Below are 19230 nucleotides of genomic sequence, written 5' to 3'. Positions count from 1 at the left end.
CACATAGTTATGTCGTGCCACGCTGGACTAACCATTCATTAAAACGTCACATGGATGTTGGCACAATGTTTCACTGAATACTGTCATTGCTTTTAACATCTTTAAACTGTAGATTTTTGATGTTGTACCATCATCAATGCGATCCTATACTAACCCTTCACAGACAGCTGTTAACGCCATCCTAATTGGTTGACTAGAAAATTACTATATCATATAGTATCTTAGCTGTTGTAAAACAAAAACAAAACAACATCCGTATGGATGTAATTTATACGGTTTTGTCAAAAAACATAGACTTACATTTTTTTTACGTTCACACACGTATACACATACACGCACACACACGCACGTAAATAGCCTTCGAGATTTTTATACGTACAATCACTTATTTAGACGTAAAGATGTATATATTGTTTAAAAGTTTTATATAGTTATTATAAATCTGATACATATTTACACACTTGTGCATGTTAATGCACACCACACGTCCCAACACAACGTTGATTTATACAGATTAATATTTCTTTAATGTTATGTATTTCTGAAAGTGACATTGACATTGTATTGCTGTATATCTCTTGTGTGCTTATCATGTCTATGTATGCTCTGTATATGTACGTATATATCGATATGTAACTTGTATGCATGCTAACAAAACAAATTTCCAGAAACGGACAATAAAATCGAATTGAATTGAAATGAAATGAAATTTCTTTTACCTCACGGCCTATGTACACATCATTATATGAAGCAGCACTATTATCCTACCCCCCCCCCAAGAAAAAGAAAAAAAAAATCATTCGTGGCTTGTCAACGGACACCACCTGACGCTCACTCCACTTTAGAGGCTGCCGCGTTTCCAAGGCAGCCCATAAATAATCTGAACACAATTAAGTGATCGCTGTCAGTGAAAGTGGCCAGTGATTTGTAACTTTGATCGAAAAAGGCACCCTCCCGTGTACCAGGGAGGTGAGAGAATTTTAGTCTCACCTCCCTGCTAATATACCAGCAAGGCGAGTCACCTCCCTGCTTATGTTGTACACGATACACCGAGTGCTGAGTTTTATACTTGCTAAACGGCTTGCTCATGTGAAACATCTTCGAATAAAGCTCCAATAACCATGTACGACTTGTGTCCTCACTTCTCATTTTCCTCTTGAACTTCGATTAATGGGAACGTGTTACTGTTGAGTGTAGGACTATACTTGCAGTGCGAACAGAATAATATACCAAAAAACTTTTTTTAATGATATTCTTTATTAGAATTTCATCGATATCAGGCCCGTGTTTACAATGAAATTAATTTGAACAAAAATAAGCAGCTGAATTCTTATCTCTTGTGCTCCTAAATCATATTTTTCTTAACACACAGTACAATATAGGCCTATTATACAAATCATACCATGCGTAGTGTACTACTTGACATAGAGTTCTGCATGAATATCTCAGAAAAGGCTTTCTGATTACTTAGTAACTTCAAGCCAATCCATATCTGCCTTACGCACATACTTGTGCTGCTGAATCACCTTCTTTTTTAAACACACACACACACGAACACAAGCGCACACACACACATACGCACGCACACATACACACACACACGCGCACACACACACACATCTACACACAAACCCGTTGTTATGTTTGAAGGGCGTTCATTTACATTCGAATCTGATTCTGTGTTAGCAGACGACCATGCCACTGGTATATGTGTACATACTGTATAGCAGTACACTACGCATAACGAAGTCCAAGCGCATGCGTACAAAACCAGCCAGTAACACTGATAGTCTTTGCTCAAGTGACACAATTGGCAATTTCGACGCGTTAGGGTTACGGAAAAAAAAATCGCCCCCCGGGGGAGTTGTCCCCCGGGGGAGTAGTCCCCCGGGGGAGTTGTCCCCCGGGGGAGACGTCCTCCGGGGGAGTAGTCCTCCGGGGGAGACGTCCTCCGGGGGAGTGGTCCTCCGGGGGAGCTGTCAGGTGGGAGTAGTCCTCGGGGGACTAGTCCTCCGGGGGAGTTGTCCTGATACGATAATTATCAATACACTAATATTTGCTCATGACCATAGCTAGCATATAGATGGTAGCCTCGCATCCTCCATTGTGCCCATGAAACATACCTTTCGTAAACCTTTCTTTTTTCCTTTTTTCTATGCTTTCTAGAAATAAAAGAATGATTTTCATTGCTCGAACAACAATGCGATCATGTTTAAGCTTTTTGTTAATACATTGTCTACCAGCCTATAGATTTTGGATCTGCTGTCTTGTATAGGGTCAAAGGTCATATTCCTGAAGGATGGTTTCCATGCGCTTTATAGGCTATATTTTTAACGGATTTTGTTCAAAGTTGATTTGAAGGTCTACCATGATATGGATTACAAGCCTATAGATTTTGGATCTGCTGCCCCAGTGTTCCGTCTTTTATAATGTCAGAGGCTATATTGTTGGTGGATGGTTTGAGTGCTCTCTACAGGGTACAGTTCTTATTAGTATATTTTGGTATGTTTAATTTCTTAGAAATTTCCTTTGAAATGCTCTGTAAACGCGAGTTTTGTACTTTTTGTTTGTAAAAAGTCCCTACCGCGGGAGAGGGATACTCCCCCTCCCCCTCCCCCGCTCGGTCGCTTTGCTCCCTTTCCGAGGACCTCACACCTTCACATTAATGTGCCCTCGTCGACATTTTCCCCCATCCCCCCACCCCCCCCCCAAAAAAAAAAAACATACACAGACACACACACACACACAAATGTTTCTGCGCGCTTGTCTACAAGCCTACAGATTTTGGGTCTGCTGCCCCCAGTGTTCCGTCCTTTATAGGGTCAAAGGTCATATTGCCGGTGGATGGTTTGTATGCGCCCTATAGGCTACATTTCTTACTAGTCCAGGCGCAGCGACCCAGAATAAATGACTTCGTTCAACCCACCCTGCAGAAAAGGTTTGACTATATGGGGTGGTCGGTTGGACCCTCTGGAACACCCCTAGGTAGTATGTGATATCAAATTGTGGTATCAATGAAATTTTACAGGCCATTTTAGTTGCGACATGACCATATTCTTCGAGGAAGCGTCTGCGCACACTAAGACTACTACACGTACCACTAGCGCTGCTACAGGCGCCAATGCCAGTGGTGCGTGTTATAGTCTTAGCGTACAAAGACTTTTTCCGCGACAAACATCGGTTTTTGCCTGCAAACTAACTTTTCACGCTAAGCTGGGGTCGGTGTAGTGTAGTTTCCAGACGTTTTCATTTCGTCTTTATTTCTCCGAGTTGAAGCAAACCAAGTGAGAGTGCATACCCAGCGATTGTGACGCCCGAACCGTTTTTGTTTTTTTGTTTTTTTTTTGTGGCAATCATTGAGCATGCACCCTCACTCGGCTTAGCGCAATACAGCGGGCTTCTGCACAATACACAAGCTGTAACTCAGAGAAATAAAGGCGAAATAAAAGCAGCTAGAAATTAAGACTAGGGTCGGTAACGCTTGCCGCTATTTGGGCACTGAAATGACAAAATTATCACAGTTTTTGCATTTATTTTACGAAGGATGCATCGAAACGCCTTAAAACTATTATATAGTGCACATAACATAGTGCACATAATAAAGTGCACATAATTATAGTGCACATAACATGCACATATATGTGCATGTTGCTAGAGATGTCAGCAATACAATGGGATACATTGTAAGGTGTAATATTGTGCATGGTTACCATGGTAACCGGATGTCTACAGGTGATTGGTAACTCCCAAAAATATCTGGAATTTAAACAGGTTTGTTTCTTTTGCCTTTCGTGCACATCACTCATTGTAGATTAGCTCTACACTGTAAAATTAGTCTGGATAAAAAGGGAAAAGACGCCCAAGATTTTTCGCTCATTCTCTCCTCAGCATTAATTCATTACTGCACGTTTTGAATGAAATTTACATATCATTTTATTATATATATATATATATATATATATATATATATATATATATATATTACAATAGCTAACGAACACAAAAGTACGCTTAATTCTTTGATGGATAATCCAGCGCACGTGTATATTCCTTCTTTAGAAAAGAATTTATCGGTGTTCATTAAGAACATAAACATTCAATTGCTTTCCTCTGCTCTTTTCCAGGATTGTTTTGAATAACCATCGCTCTGTAAATACTCGAAAGAGCTACTATAGAATATTGGCTTTGCTCTCTGTATTCATCTTATTTTTAAGGGAAATTTGTGTCCATACATTATTAAAAACTATATACATTTGCCTATGCTTTGAAGTCAAATTTGTGTTGAAAGTACAACGGATGCAACTTTTTCATGCATTTTACTATTCGAAAATGATATCTTTCTTTCAATGGCCGTTTATTATGCCTTTGCTTACAAATTTTGCTGTAACTTGAGAATGCTTCAAAATATTCTTCACATATTATGTCGTACACTTTATGCAGAAGGAAGGACATGCTTATTGAGCTTTTTGAAATTATGGGCTTTAGTTTTTGAGCTATTGACAACTAAATTCTGATTGGATAATACTGGTTGCCATGGCAACAGGGAAAACTTTTTTAACGAAGATCAATAAAAAAGTGTGTGTGTGTGTTTTTTTTTTTATTGCATCTATAAGATTAAAAAAAAAAACTATGTTTGCAGCAGCAGGAGGCATTTTGGGGGTTACCAGTCACCTTTAGGCATCCGGTTACCATGGTAACCATGCACAATATTACAACTTACAATGAATCCCACTGTATGGATGACATCTCTAGCAACATGTACATATATAGTTTTATGCAGTTTTGATGAATTCTTCATGAAATAAATGCAAAAACTGTGTGAGTTTGTCGTTTTCAGTGCCCCAAATAGCGACAAGCGTTCACCGACCCTAGTCTTAATTTCTAGCCGTTTTTTCGTCTTTATTTCTCTGAGTTGCAGCTTGTTTATTATGCAGAAGCCCGCTGTATATATTGCGCTAAGTGGAGTGAGAGCACACACCCAGTGATTGCGATTCGGTCGTCACAATCACCGGGTATGCGCTCTCACTCGGCTTGCTTGAACTCTTGAAATAAAGACAAAATATAAAACGGCTAGAAACTACACTACACCGAACCCAGCTTGGCGTGAAAAGTTAGTTTGCAGGCAAAACCCTTGTTTATCGAAGAAAAAGTATATGCGCGCTAAGACTACTACACGCAGCACTGGCACACTGTCTATTAGTCTGGCGCCTGTAGCAGTGCTGACAGTGACAATGACAATGACAATGACAATGACAATGACAATGACAATGACAATGAATTTTATTTCTTAAAACGGCCCCTCCCGGGGCATGGAAGAAATACAATGAGTATAAAACACACAATAAAAGAAAAATTAAATCTTTGGCAGTCACAACACATAAATACATGTAATATAATATCGGCAAGATTTAACAACAAATAGAGCACACTGTGCCAACTTGCACACCTCACAGTTTTGGCACTACTAAAAATGATTCTAGACAAACTTCAACATAATTATCGTACAAAATCTAGACAAATTCTTCAACGTTTTAATACTCTTACTACTAAATAATTGATGAAATTTAATAACGTTAGGACGGCGTGAGAAATATCTCTTAATATAATGCCTACGTGTTTCACTGAAGAAAGGACAAACCAACAAGTAATGAAATTCATCCCCTTGAACCTGCAAGTTACATAGAGTACATAATTGGGATACTTGATCAGGTAAATATCGACAAGTAGCAATAGGCAGCTTGTGGTTCCCACAACGAAATTTACACAGAGTTATTCTTTCCACAACATCCAGCTTTAATAAGTAATTTTCTAAGCCAACCTCCTGTTTAAAAATTCTATAATTAAAACATAAACGGTTTCTGTTCATTTCAGCAATCCAATTTTGCTTGTCCATATCATCCAACCTAAGATTCAAAGATGATTTCACCCATTTTAGATTCAATGGGACATCCTCTAACCATAAATTTGACATACCACACTTGTCTAAAACACCTCTAACGTTCTTGATCGACTCTGATTCAATCTCACCACAATCATGTAGCTGGCGTAACAATTTATAAATAATGTATGAAAGCTTAGACTTTTTTCCTTGACTAATCCTCGCCCAAAAATTAACCAAACGCTTCTCTATCGTACTTGTTAAAGAGAACCTGCCCAATTCCCCATACACCATACAATTTGCAGTACCACGCTGAAGCCTAAGGATACTTTTTAAAAATTTCTTATGAAACATTTCAATGTAATCCAGCTTACAAAAACCCCAAATCTCACAACCATACAATAAAATTGGAACAACAAGCTGGTCAAAAAGAGCACATTGTATATCTACGGGTAAGCAGAACTTCTTAGCCTTACAGATCAAATTAAACATGGCCCTCCTAGCTTGATTCACTTGTCTTTTAATAGCCTTATTAAATGATCCATTATAGTTGAACACTGTTCCAAGATAAACATAATCATCCACAACATCAAGCTGACTTTCACCAAAAGAAAAAACAGGGTATTTACGAACTTTACCTCTTGAAAAAATAACCACTTTAGTCTTACTTGTATTAACTGATAGTTTCCAAAGGTCACAATATTGCTGAACAGCAGACAAAGCAGATTGCAATTCATCAGCTGACTCGGCCATGACTATTGTGTCATCAGCATATAATAACACGTAAAGGCGTAGAAAAATTTCCACATCATCATCACTGAGATGTTTCCTTATCTCAGATGCACACATATCAAGACCCTTATAATGTCTGCTAACAAAATATTCAAAATCATTTAAATACACTGCAAATAATAAAGGAGATAAATTTTCGCCTTGCCTCACCCCAATATTACATGGAAAAAAGTTTGAAATGCTGTGCCCAAGCTTAACGCAAGATTTGGCATTTTCATACATGTTAAAAACAACACGAATAACATTTCCATTTAAACCACTTGAAATCAATTTTGACCACAAACAAGACCGGTCAATTAAATCAAAAGCTTTTCTGTAATCAATAAAGGCACAGTAAATCCTCTTTCCCCGTTGTAAATACAGATCAATCAGCCCATGTAATGTAAATATATGATCCGAGGTACTGTAGCTCCCCCTAAATCCAGCTTGCTCATCACCTATCACTCCAGCACAATCTAAATATTCTGTAAGCCTCACATTAATACAAGCAGTAAACAACTTCCCTAAACAACTAAGAAGGGTGATTCCCCTATAATTGTCAGGGTCGTCTAGCGAACCTTTCTTCTTGTACAAAGGTTTAATCATCCCTAAACACCATACTGACGGAACTACACCTGACATCAAAATGATATTAAACAACTTAACTATAAATGAAACCAATGCACTTGGACAATTCTTCAAATATTCATTCAAAATGTTATCAATTCCACAAGCCTTATTATTCCGCAGACTAGTAATGAGTTTCAAAACTTCCTCTTCTATAAATTCTCTATTAATATATTCATTAATACTAGAGTGTGTAATTAGTGAGGGATCAAAATCTGTACCAGCCTCAGAAGTTGGACTACTAGGCTTAGTGCTTAACTTTTCAAAGTGCCCTTTAAACATATCCAATGTTATTTTACCTAGCTTATCACCACAATTGCTTGCTTGATTTAAAATGTTCCAGTACTCTTTTGGTTTGCAAGTTTTTAAATTTCGCATACGATTACACAAATCTTTATTATAACTTCTAAAAGCCTTCCGAATAAATCTCCTATATGACTTAGCTTTACTTTGTAATTCAGCTCTAGCCACATCGGTATTCTCCCTTTTCAATCTACGTTTCTCTTTAAAATACAGTTTCCTCTGCACTTCACATGACTTATCAAACCAAGGCTTATTCCGAGCACGAACACTTTTGGCTAAATTATTTGATTTAAACACAACATCTTTACACATTGCAAGGGACTTGGCAGGGGCAATAAAAATTTGATTCACATCTTGAACAATGCCATCTAATTCAGCCTGGGTTATATGATCAACGTTCAAGCTGTCAAGTTTGAAATTTAGACTCTCAATATCGGCTAAATTAAATGCATTCTTATAAACAGCTTTAAGGTCATCATCCCACTTGGTCTTGAGAGGGACATACATTGGCATATCACAAGATGGGATACTGACTAAGTCATCATGAAGAGACCGACTTCCAATATCAACTTTACTTCCATTAGTATTAAAACAAAATTGAACTGAAACAGCCCCATGAGCATCAGACAAACATTTATCCAAGGCATTTACACGAAAATCAGAAATTTTAGGCATTAGACTAGATGACACAAGCACATAATCAACCGCACTTTTACCCTTGGCATTCTGGCAGGTAAAATCTCCAACACCACTGTCACTCCCAAACCTACCATTAACAATTTTAACATCAAAATTCTTACAAAGTTCAATCAAACGATAACCATTGTTATTGGTACTTCTATCCATACTAAAACGCTCAGTTTTAACTCCAAGTTTAGTAAGCTCAGATTGAAGGCCAAATGAAATATTCTTAATCAATTCTATCCCGCCAGTTAAATCCACAGCTTCATCAAATTCAATAAAGTCATTCAAAATACCAGTCCTAGAGTTCAAATCACCAACTAAAACTACAGGGAGATCAAAAGCGGCACTAAAATTCACTAAATCGTCAGAAATGTCATCAAAAATTTCTTTATGATGATATAGCGAACCTTCGCAAGGTAAATATGCAACGCCAAGAATAAAGGCTTCACATAATGGACTCTTATTACACTTAAACCAAAATACGAATTCAGAACATGTATCAGTAATAACTTCAAAACTGTCGGATAACGATGTTTTGATAAAAACGCAAACACCATGGGCACCCCCATATTTATGTTTGACACTCTTGGCAGGCATAATGAAACCCCGATAACCCGGTAAGCAGTAACCATCAAAATTAACAGGATCACACTTACATTCAGTAAGGCATACAATATGAAAGTCCTTAACAAACAGGTCTAATATTCCAAGTCTTAGCTTGCTCTGCAAGCCACAAACGTTCAAACTGACAATGTCAACATGAGTTGAGTGCTGCTCCAGAACATGACAGGGGCCGTGCTGGTCCTATTTGAAACAAAACCCGAGATCGATGATCTTGCGTTCATCCCACCCTACCTTCCAGAGATCGTCTGGGGAGTCGATCACCTTTGTCACCTCTTTCCCATCGACTAGCTGCTTACACATGAGCTTCCCATCAATCGACCAGACGCTCTTAATACTGGTGTCGCGCTTCAGCTCCCGAAGCATGCGGCTACGTAGAGGTGTAAGATCCTCATCGACGAACACACGTTTGTAATTGGCACTGTCCTTCAGCTTCTTCTTGTTCTTCATCACCTTCACCTTCACGTCACGTCTGACGAACTTCGCTATGATGGCCTTCCCTTTGGGGCTAGACTGGGCACCATCCCCACCACTACCAGCACGTCTGCCAGGCAACCTGTGGCTCACAGAAATGTCGTCAGCAGAGATTTCCACACCCAAGTCCTTTGCAATATTCACGACAACTTGCGTGGTGCTAGTGGTGCGTGTAATACTAGAGTAGTCTTGGCGTGCGCAGACTCTTTTACGTTTGTTCCAACAAATCATGATGAAAAGTGGCCAGTAAAATTCTACTGACACCACAATTTGGAACCACATACTACCTGGGGATGTTCATAGAGGTCCCATCTACCACCTTGTCTGGTCAAACCTTTTCTGCGGGGTGGGTTGAACGAACTCCTTAATTAAGCCTCTTACAGGAATTAGCGCCTTGACTATACGGATTTCGTTCAAATTTGGTTTGAAGGTCTACCATGATATGAGCTACAAGCCTATAGATTTTGGATCTGCTGTCCCCTTGTTCCATTTCTAAAAGGTTCAAAGGTCATATTGTTGGTGGATGGTTTGTGTGCGCTCTATAGGCTACAGTTATCAATGGAATTTGGTACGAAGGTCTACCATGATATGAGCTACAAGTCTAAAGATTTTTTGATGTGCCACTCCCAGTGTTACGTCTTTTGTAAGGTCTATGTCATATTGTTGAAGAATGGTTTGTAAGCGCTTTTGGGCTACATTTGAAGTTTTGAAGTTTGAAGTTTGAAGTTTTATCAGCAAAAACATTTTGAACATGTACATATAAGAATCATAACACAATTGTATCTACACACATATGTGGAAAAAAAACATACTTACCTGTCAATGTCTGTTACTCCTTTACAAAACAATGATTAATGATGATATTTGAGAGTTAAATATGATACATATACCATAATTCCTCAAAGTTGTTGTTAACAAGGAAATCAAAAGTTAGCACAAGTACGTGTTAGTCGAGATTGGTCACCTTGATCTTCATACTTAAAGCTAAATACAAAAGAAAACTTATTACATGGTTAGTTGAAATGACTGTGAATATTTACACAATGTACATCATTCATTTCCTAATATAAAAAAAAACACTTATAATACTTGATACAGTATAATATCTATTACAGTAGGAAATCTGCAAGGCATTTACGAAATGCAGATCTTTTGCTTTGTTCACGCATTTTTCGTGGCAATGTGTTCCTTTGTTCAAATTTGGTATGAAGGCCTAACAATGATATGAGATACAAGTTTAAAGATTTTGGATGTGCCCCCCCCCCCCTTGTTCCATTTTTAAAAGTTTCAAAGGTCATATCGTTGATGGATGGTTTGTGTGCGCTCTATAGGCTACATCTCTTGACAAATTTTGTTCGATTCAGTACGAAGCTCTACCCTAATATAATCTACAAGTCTATTGATTTTGGAAATGCTGCTCCCAATGTTCCTTCTTTTATAGGGTCAAAGGTCATAGTGTTGGTGCATGGTTTGTGTCCCCTTTTTAGTGCCGGGGGATACAATTGCATTGCTCGGCAATGGAAATTTCTAGTTATTACCAGTAAAAAATTACGGTCAAAGTTTGTTTGCTCGATGATAGTGTTTACTTATTCTGACGCATGCATTTAAACAATGCTCACATTCATCACAATGTCAAAGTCCATCAGCCTTGAACTTGCCCAGCGAATGTACCTGATATATACTGTCAGGATATGACATATTTTGTATTTGTCACGTAATAACTTGTCTCATTGTACTACTGTTTATTAGGTAGCTCATGTAAGAAATTGATGTTATCGCAATGGTTACAAAAGAAGTGCAGCTTTAAAGACAAAAGCTTGCATCAAAATAACCATATAAGGAGATGTTGCGATGCACAATCAAAGTAAAAGAGAGTGATTTGGAATTAAATGTTTTGGGATGAGTAAACCCTACATGACGTCAAAATACGAGGAAAGGGTATCCCTGGTAGTATGCCTCATACTAACTGGTATGTGGACGTCATTCACGACGTCAAACGCAAGTTTCTAGCTAGGTCAAAACAGGACCACTTCAAAGAATTTTGGTTTCCGTGGACAGGAAGTGATGACGTCAAGCAGGGGCTTGACCAATGCAAAATGAGATACTCAGGAAAGTTTTGACAGACAGAAAACGCCAACCAATAAGAAAAGGGGGCAGGACTTCTATGAAAACTTTCTAGGAAGTCACTTGACTTCATTTAATTAATTTTACATGGAGACCTATGGTCCAACAAATGTATAAATATGCAGTGTTTGGGCATGAAATTGAGATGCCACATTATTTGCGGAACACTCAGGACCAGGCTACGTTACTTCGAGATTGCGAAGTTAGAGAGTAGCAGAGTGTTATTTGGAATCAGTGTGATTCAGGGATTGTTGCATTTCGGCTTGGACAGCCTGACCGTCCAGCAGAGAATCTAGGAGGATTCGAGTGTAAACACCAACAACTGTTGGTGTTTAGGGTTCCAGGGAGAGAGCCATCGTTTAGGGTTCCAGGGAGAGAGCCACCGTTTAGGGTTCCAGCGAGGACCAAGTCTAGGGTTCTAGAGAGAGCCACAGTTTGCGGTTCCAGAGAGGACCAGAAGTAAGGGGAGACGACCCGCTACTTCAGGCAGGGCATCGTCGACAACCTAGAGCAACCAAGCACGGGAGCTTCTAGAATAAACCAACGAGCAGAGCAACCAAGCTCAAGACAAGTGGAATTGGATATCTGTATTCAAGTTTGGACGACCACAATTTGAGACCAGTATAATAAATCTTATTGCTTGTTACATTGTAAGAACACTGTGTGATTGGCTATCTTTCGAGGCACTGTAGTTGCACAAGTCGAAAGAGTTGAATGAGTGAATGGTCTGCTAACAATCTGCTGCATTTAGAGAAAGTCAACCTTTGACTATAGAAAAGATCCCAGTCGCAGGGAGGACTTTCGTTCCCCACATTCAGAGGAAAGCCCCCTGTGACATATACCATATTCTTTGCCACGAACTGGTTTTGTAACAAGTGCAGTAAGTAGTACTAGTGTGTGAGTGGTTTTAGTGGCGGATCCAGAGGGTTGCGCAAGAGGCACACGCCCCCTTTATTTACGGGTAAAAACAAAAGAAATAAAAAGAAAAAAATGAAATGAAACTCGGAAGTGGCACCAAAAATAATAGTTACGCCCCCCCCCCCCCCTTTACAGAATTCCTTGATCCGCCCCTGGGATTTGATGTCGTAAATTTACAGAATCACTCCATGTTGCTTCGGACAACCGTGAAAGTGAATTTTTTTTTTTCTTAACAGTAATATTAAGATTTGGGTCACTATAGGTCACTTTACTTTGAAAGCGTCCCTATAGGCAATAATCTGGATACACCATCATCCTTTTCTTGTCTCACCTTAAACCTTAAAGAAAACAATTTGATATATTTCTTCATGTCAGAAGTTAATATTTTGCCTAAGTTATATGTATTGTTAGCTTTCTCCGCAGTACAAATATCACTGCTTAATACCTTCCAAGGTGTTCCGATGATTCAGATTCTTTCGAAAAATTTTATATTTGAGTATTGAAACGGTATGGCATCCACAAACGATAAATCTGGAGAGTTAGTGTTCAAGCAGATATCTACTACCCGGAGTTTACAAAGAGTAACATAAACTCTTTCATGTAGATAGGCACGTCGCATGTCCACAACCAAGGGAAGGGCACGGTTTGCTCTGAGAATGTTCTCAGACAGTATATATTATAGGCCTAGTGAATGGTCTGCACAGGAATGCTTCCTATAGTAAATTTCTACAAATATTAAAGTCGGCGAGCAATGTACACCACAGTACCGCTGATGTTAATGTTTACTGTCGTCGTATGGTACATATTGTGTAAGTACTCACCGGTGCTGAAGTCCATAATTCATCTTCTTATATTTAAGACAACAGATTTCAGAGAGAAAAGATGGCGGGTCCAGGCCTGTTTTGATTAAATTAACCTTGCACTCTGCCCAAATACAGTAAACTGTATCACAACGTCAGTATTATTCATGCACGAACAAAACACTCACCGATTGGCTGATGGAAGATGATAGGACTAGTGTTCGAACTTTTTCGGACAAAAAGAAAAGTTTCATCCGGGGAATCCCCGCATTGCGTAATTGCAGGCTTCAGGATACATTGTTGTGTTCCCTAATCGAGCGGCGCCAGACTCACTCTGGCCTCCGTTCATCTGGCATTACTCTCCAGATGCCATTATACATCTCAAGGGATATGGAGACCGGGCATTCCTCTACCGCTCATCGCCTATGGAACTCCCTGCCATCTTTTCTCTGTGAAATTGACAAACTGGAACACTTCAAAGCCTCCCTCAAGACTCACATTTTCACTAGGCATTCAATCTAACCATTGCTAACTCGATCTCTTGAAGGAGTCTGCGCCTTTGAATTTTTCTACAACAGATATATGGCGCTACACATATGCTGTGGATCATCATTATCATCTCTCGCTGAACGTCTCTACACCTATACATGTGAGTCACCTGATGCCGGCTGAAGTCAAAGCAGATCTATACCGTTTTGTTTGTAGGCACATACTATAGAGAGCGGAAGTAACGGAACTCAGTTTCCTCATATCTATTACGAGAGGAGACTGCACTGCCGGTTGCTAAAGCTATAAAGTAGGAGTGAAATGAAAAGCGCGTAGCTCTCTCACAAGAACAAGTGAAAGAATGGGATTGACTCCTTTGAAACAGCAGTTATGTCAGACACGTTTTGATCACATCTTCCTAGAGAGCCCCAAGAAGAATAAGAGTAAAGACGAACGTGGATCAAGGCATAATGGAGAGATCTGCCTCACATATTTCACACCAGTATACATAGATATAAGCAGTTGTGCCAAAACCATTGATATACTGAATACAATCAGAGTCGACTCCATTACTGCACAACATGGATCACACTAGGCCAAACGAGACACATGGAAATCGCTCAAACCTTTTGACTTTAAACTTTAATTGATGCCTTTGGATTCCTCCGTAACGAAACAAAATCAACATCTGTGCACAATCACCGAGTAAATATTTTGCTGAAATAGTAGTCATAGATAGTCCAAGAAAAAAAAAAATACAACTGGACCATCCGCAATGATAGCTTTAGAAATAGTTAATCAATCCAAACACAGTTTCAGGGTATGAAACTATAACTCATTGCCCACATCTTACAGAAAACCTCGTTCGGTTTGCTTTAGTTGTCAAAGAGAAATGAGAAATTTTGTTGAGCATGTCAGGAATCTCTTCCCTCCAAGTTCTGTCAATTGTGTTCACATACAAGAGCATGCAAGTGCTAAACTTGGTATACTCAGACTCATGACATGCTTTACAACAATCCATATTTCTCTGTGACCGCTTAACCAAATTGAATGGAGTTTTCTGCAAAATAGAGCTAAGATGTTATATTTTAAGACCCTGAAGTACCATTTAGACAGTTTAATCATATTGGGTGTTATCAATGCGAGAATCTGATTGTATTTTTTTGTGTGTGGACAAACTGTATTATGTCGTGTCGCCGTATAATAACGGAATTGTGTCTACTCTCTCTGAATCCATGATGAAGAGACTTGAAAAGTATCGTTAATATTACACAAATTGCTTGTGTTTCACAGGGCATATAAAGCCCATGAGTTCTGCAACAGAAAAACCTGACCCATGAAGTCCGTGGGGAATTTCCGAGAATAGCCTAGTAGAAGAATGGAAAAATTATTTGGCAGCCATCTTTTATGCAAATTAATAGGCTTGCAACTATAGAAAGTCGTTTGAATAGGGAACCGGTTTTTTTTTTTTCAATTCTACATACTCTTATTATGCAACTAAGAAAAAAAGTGGTAGTTTACTCTAAAATATCCCTAACAGTCACTTTACTCAAACATCCCATTAGATCAAAATAATCATAGCCGAACGCAGATTTTCTTCTTCTTTTTTTTTTCGGGGGTTGGGAGGGCAAGGATACCTGAATAAAAGGTCGAAGAGTTAACACGCAATCGATGCAAGCAATGTTGTGTGTAATCATACTATCCTCTCGAGCAAGATGAAAAACACTGTGTCCCTTGGATAGGACATAAAATGGAGGTCACGTATATGAGAGTGTCACAACTCATGCACGTAAAAGATCCCTTTTCATTCATTCACCGCAAAGAGCAGGGTGTTTAACCCGGTGAAGTGGTCCCACCTCACATCCATCTGCACCCCATGGATTATCAAACTATAATGTTTTGAAGATCATATTCTATCAGTAAAATTGCTGCTTTCAGTAAGTGGTAGCATTGCTTATCACAATCTACTAGTATCATATTCTAATCACTTTGATCAAATACAGTATGTCCCAAAAATAATTACAACGGGGGCCTCCGCAATGATATCTTTAAAAATAGTGAATCAATCTAAATACAAATTCAGGGTATGAAACTATAACTCATTGCCCACATCTTACAGAAAATCCCACTCGATTTGCTGCAGTGGTCAAAGAGAAATACGGAATTTTGTAGAGGATGTCGGGAATCTCTTCTGTCCAAGTTCTGTCTATTATTCACACACAAGATCATCAAAATGCTAAACTCGGAAGAATCCGATTCATGACATGCTTTACAACAAACTACATTTCTCTGTGAACCGCTTAATCAAATCGAATGGGGATTTCTGCAAAATAGAGCTAAAATGTTATATTTTAAGACCCTGAAGTAGTATTTAGGAATTTAATCATATTGGGCGTTATGAATGCGAAAATCTGATTGTAATTTTTTGGGGGGACATACTGCAGTAAGTCGCCCCAAAAATTACAATCAGATTTTCGAATTGATAGCACCCAATATGATCAACCCTGTCTAAGTGGTACTTCAGGGTCTTAAAATATAACATCTGAGCTCTATTTTGCAGAAAACCCCATTCGATTTGGTTAACACAGAGAAATGTGGATTGTTCTGTGTGGATTGTTCATTCTTCCCATTTTAGCAATTCAATGCTCTTGTGTGTGAGTAATAGACAGAATTTGGACAGAAGAGATTCCCGACATCCTCTACAAAATTCCTCATTTCTCGTTGACCCCTGAAGCAAATCGAATGGGATATTCTGTAAGATGTGGGCAATGAGTTATAGTTTCATACCCTGGAATTGTATTTACATTGATTCACTATTTTTAAAGATATCATTGCGGAGGGCCCCGTTGTATTTTTTTTTTGGGGGGGGGGGACATACTGTATAAGGCTGAATACTTGTCACACTGTATACTGTTTATTCATTAAGCTGTTTTGACATCCTCACACATGTCAAAATCGCCGAGAGTGAAAGTATTCAAACGCTAATGAAGACTATAGTATCCCATCGTTTACTTATGTGAAGTAGCCTAAACTCTTTAATCATGTTGCCATATTACTTTGTCTTCAGGCAATCAAGGAACGCAGTTTGCTTTTGTAACATTGAATATAGTCAGTATATATTGTATAACATTCCGTAAATCGTTTCTTTATGTAACAACTTATTTCTACGAATGTTCTTAGTATAAGAGAAAAATTAATTTGATGTACGTACCACAGCACCATTGGCGCCATTGTTTATATCAACGTATCGTTCGTTTCGTGTTAGTAGGCCTACTGACTCACCGCAACTTAGATCCATAATACACGTTCTTATACATGATGCATACAACAGCAGCTGTAACACAGATAACTGCCACCTGAATACGATCTGAATGCACTGTGCTATGCACGTCTGCCTAAACACCTCGATATCTGATATCATGTAATGTATGAACGAACAAAGTACAGCAATAAATTTCTGATATGGTCTATGATGTCTGAAGTCTCTGTACCCTTGAACAAACAACGTTATTGATTCGGAAAATCCCGTCATTACTGAATTTCTCCCTGAACAATCCCCCTTTCACTCAGTTACCAGTCTACAAGCCAGACCAGCCAGGCCAATTCAAAATGGCACACCATAGTCGTACCATTTCGTACCTAGAAGAGCTGCTCTTGGGTCCAAACTTTCTTTGCTTGTGGACTGTCATGTGGGAATCTCAGTAAGCATTGTACCGCTCTGGCAAGCAAAGAAATAAGCGACGATTGTCACAAGAGAATGGAAGGCAAAGTCATTTCTTTCCTGATGATGATGAAACAGCATTATAAAGCGCCTTTTATCTGTAGAAACATTCAAAGGCGCCCTGCTCCCACAAAATGTCACACATCATTCACAAAGTTGCTGGAAAATATAAGTCTACAGTTCAGACTTGAAGGTAATGAGGCTGTTGCAATTCCGAAGCTGGACTGGTAGAGAGTTCCACAGACGTGGCGCAACAGAAGAGAAGGCTCTATATCCCCATACATTTTTAAGCGGGTATCTTTACTTTTTTATACTTTCCGTCGTGACTTCTTTTTTAACATGAAAAAGCATTCAATCATCTCCCGCTCCCTGAGACGTGTTCGCAAGAGCAGGTGTGTATGGCGGGATAGACTTTTGTCCCCAGGATAGCCCCTATACGACAGAACACAAACCCCATTCGTTTCGAGTACCAGTACAAATCCCCATCTTTTCAACCTTTGCAGGCTTCATTATGTCTTTTTGATTGTAATTACGGTTCGCTTTCACTAATTGTTAAAGATGAGAGGTACACAGTTGTTAAAGCATTACATACTCTACCGTGAAGGAAAAATAAGTTCTTTTCATGATAAATGTAGACCCTAATAACACCATTTGTCACTTTGATGCCTTGTCTTTTAAGCAATATGCAACATCGAACTCGCTATTCATTTTCTCACCCTAAACTCTCAGGCATACTACATCATTTTAACCTTTTTTTAGAAGTCAATAATATTTTACGTAAGTAGTATGTTGCCAACCAAAGTCCCCCAGACATGAAGCAATGTGCAGAGTAGCATATTGCTATGTTCCCCGCACTATACAGATCGTTGTTAGATACTTCACTGAATCTTATCATTTCGCTTTTTCGATTAATTCATATTTCAATAACAATTACACATAATTTCATATAACTGAAACGTTACACATGTTCATGCACGACAAAATCGGAGAGTTGAAGTGTCCTACCCACAGTTTATAAAGGGTAGCATCACTGTGTGGCGTAAAGGTACAGTATGTGCACGTCACATAAGCACAGAACGCGGTTTCATTTGAGTACGTGTTCCCAGGACATGTTCAGCCAAAAAAGTGAGCAGTCTGTACAGTGCTTTTTTTAATACACTTCTACGAATGATAAATTTGGAGACCAGACATACCGCAACACCACTGACGGCAATGTTTATGGCATAGTATTCAGTACTTACCACTGCTTAAATCCATAATTCAGTAGTTTTCATAATTCAATAGTCACCAAACACGACACACAACGGTACAAAAAATGGCGGAACACTAGACGTTCTGTTTGCACTACAGTCATTACGATCAACTGAACTTTAGCTATCTGCCTAAATATACAATGAACCGTGACACAATGTAATAATCACTAAAGCACAGCATAGCGACAAAAGGCTGATACGGCTATTGTTAGAACTCTTCCCCCTGGCCTAAAACAGACGGCTTGTGCCGAAAGGGTGGGTTGGGTGGTGGCGCGTCGCGTTGACTGAAACCCCACCCTTCGTCCAAAGCCCCCCCCCCCCCCCCCGGTTTTGCCGAAAGGGTGCGTTAGTACTTTTTCTCATGTAATATTAAAAGACGAGTTTTGAATTTATATTCAACCTTCAAACAACCATTTCAAAGAGGCTATCGTCCGGATCGGTTTACACTCTATTACCACTTGGTCTACAGCCAGTTGGTCTAATAGACTGTTTAATATCAGTTGGTCTAATAACCAGTTGGTCTAGTCATCATTTCGTCCAATTACTGTTTGGTCTAATTGTTATTTGGTT

At 39.0% G+C, this 19230-nt stretch overlaps 1 protein-coding gene across 1 annotated transcript in view; it reads right to left on the bottom strand.

Moving 5' to 3' along the window:
* LOC140229978 (uncharacterized) overlaps positions 1 to 13249 on the bottom strand; it is a 99022-nt gene extending 85773 nt beyond the window's left edge. The window contains exon 1 of the mRNA XM_072310174.1: positions 13222 to 13249. Coding sequence (XP_072166275.1) covers positions 13222 to 13237 — 16 coding nt within the window. The 5' untranslated portion in view covers positions 13238 to 13249. The remainder of the gene's footprint in view (positions 1 to 13221) is intronic.
* Between the last annotated feature and the right edge of the window lie 5981 nt (positions 13250 to 19230).

Source organism: Diadema setosum, chromosome 6 (assembly GCF_964275005.1).
Source record: "Diadema setosum chromosome 6, eeDiaSeto1, whole genome shotgun sequence".
NCBI classification, from domain to species: domain Eukaryota; kingdom Metazoa; phylum Echinodermata; class Echinoidea; order Diadematoida; family Diadematidae; genus Diadema; species Diadema setosum.
The sequence above is the reverse complement of the archived record's forward strand: the minus strand, read 5'-3'. Positions and strand labels throughout refer to the sequence as shown.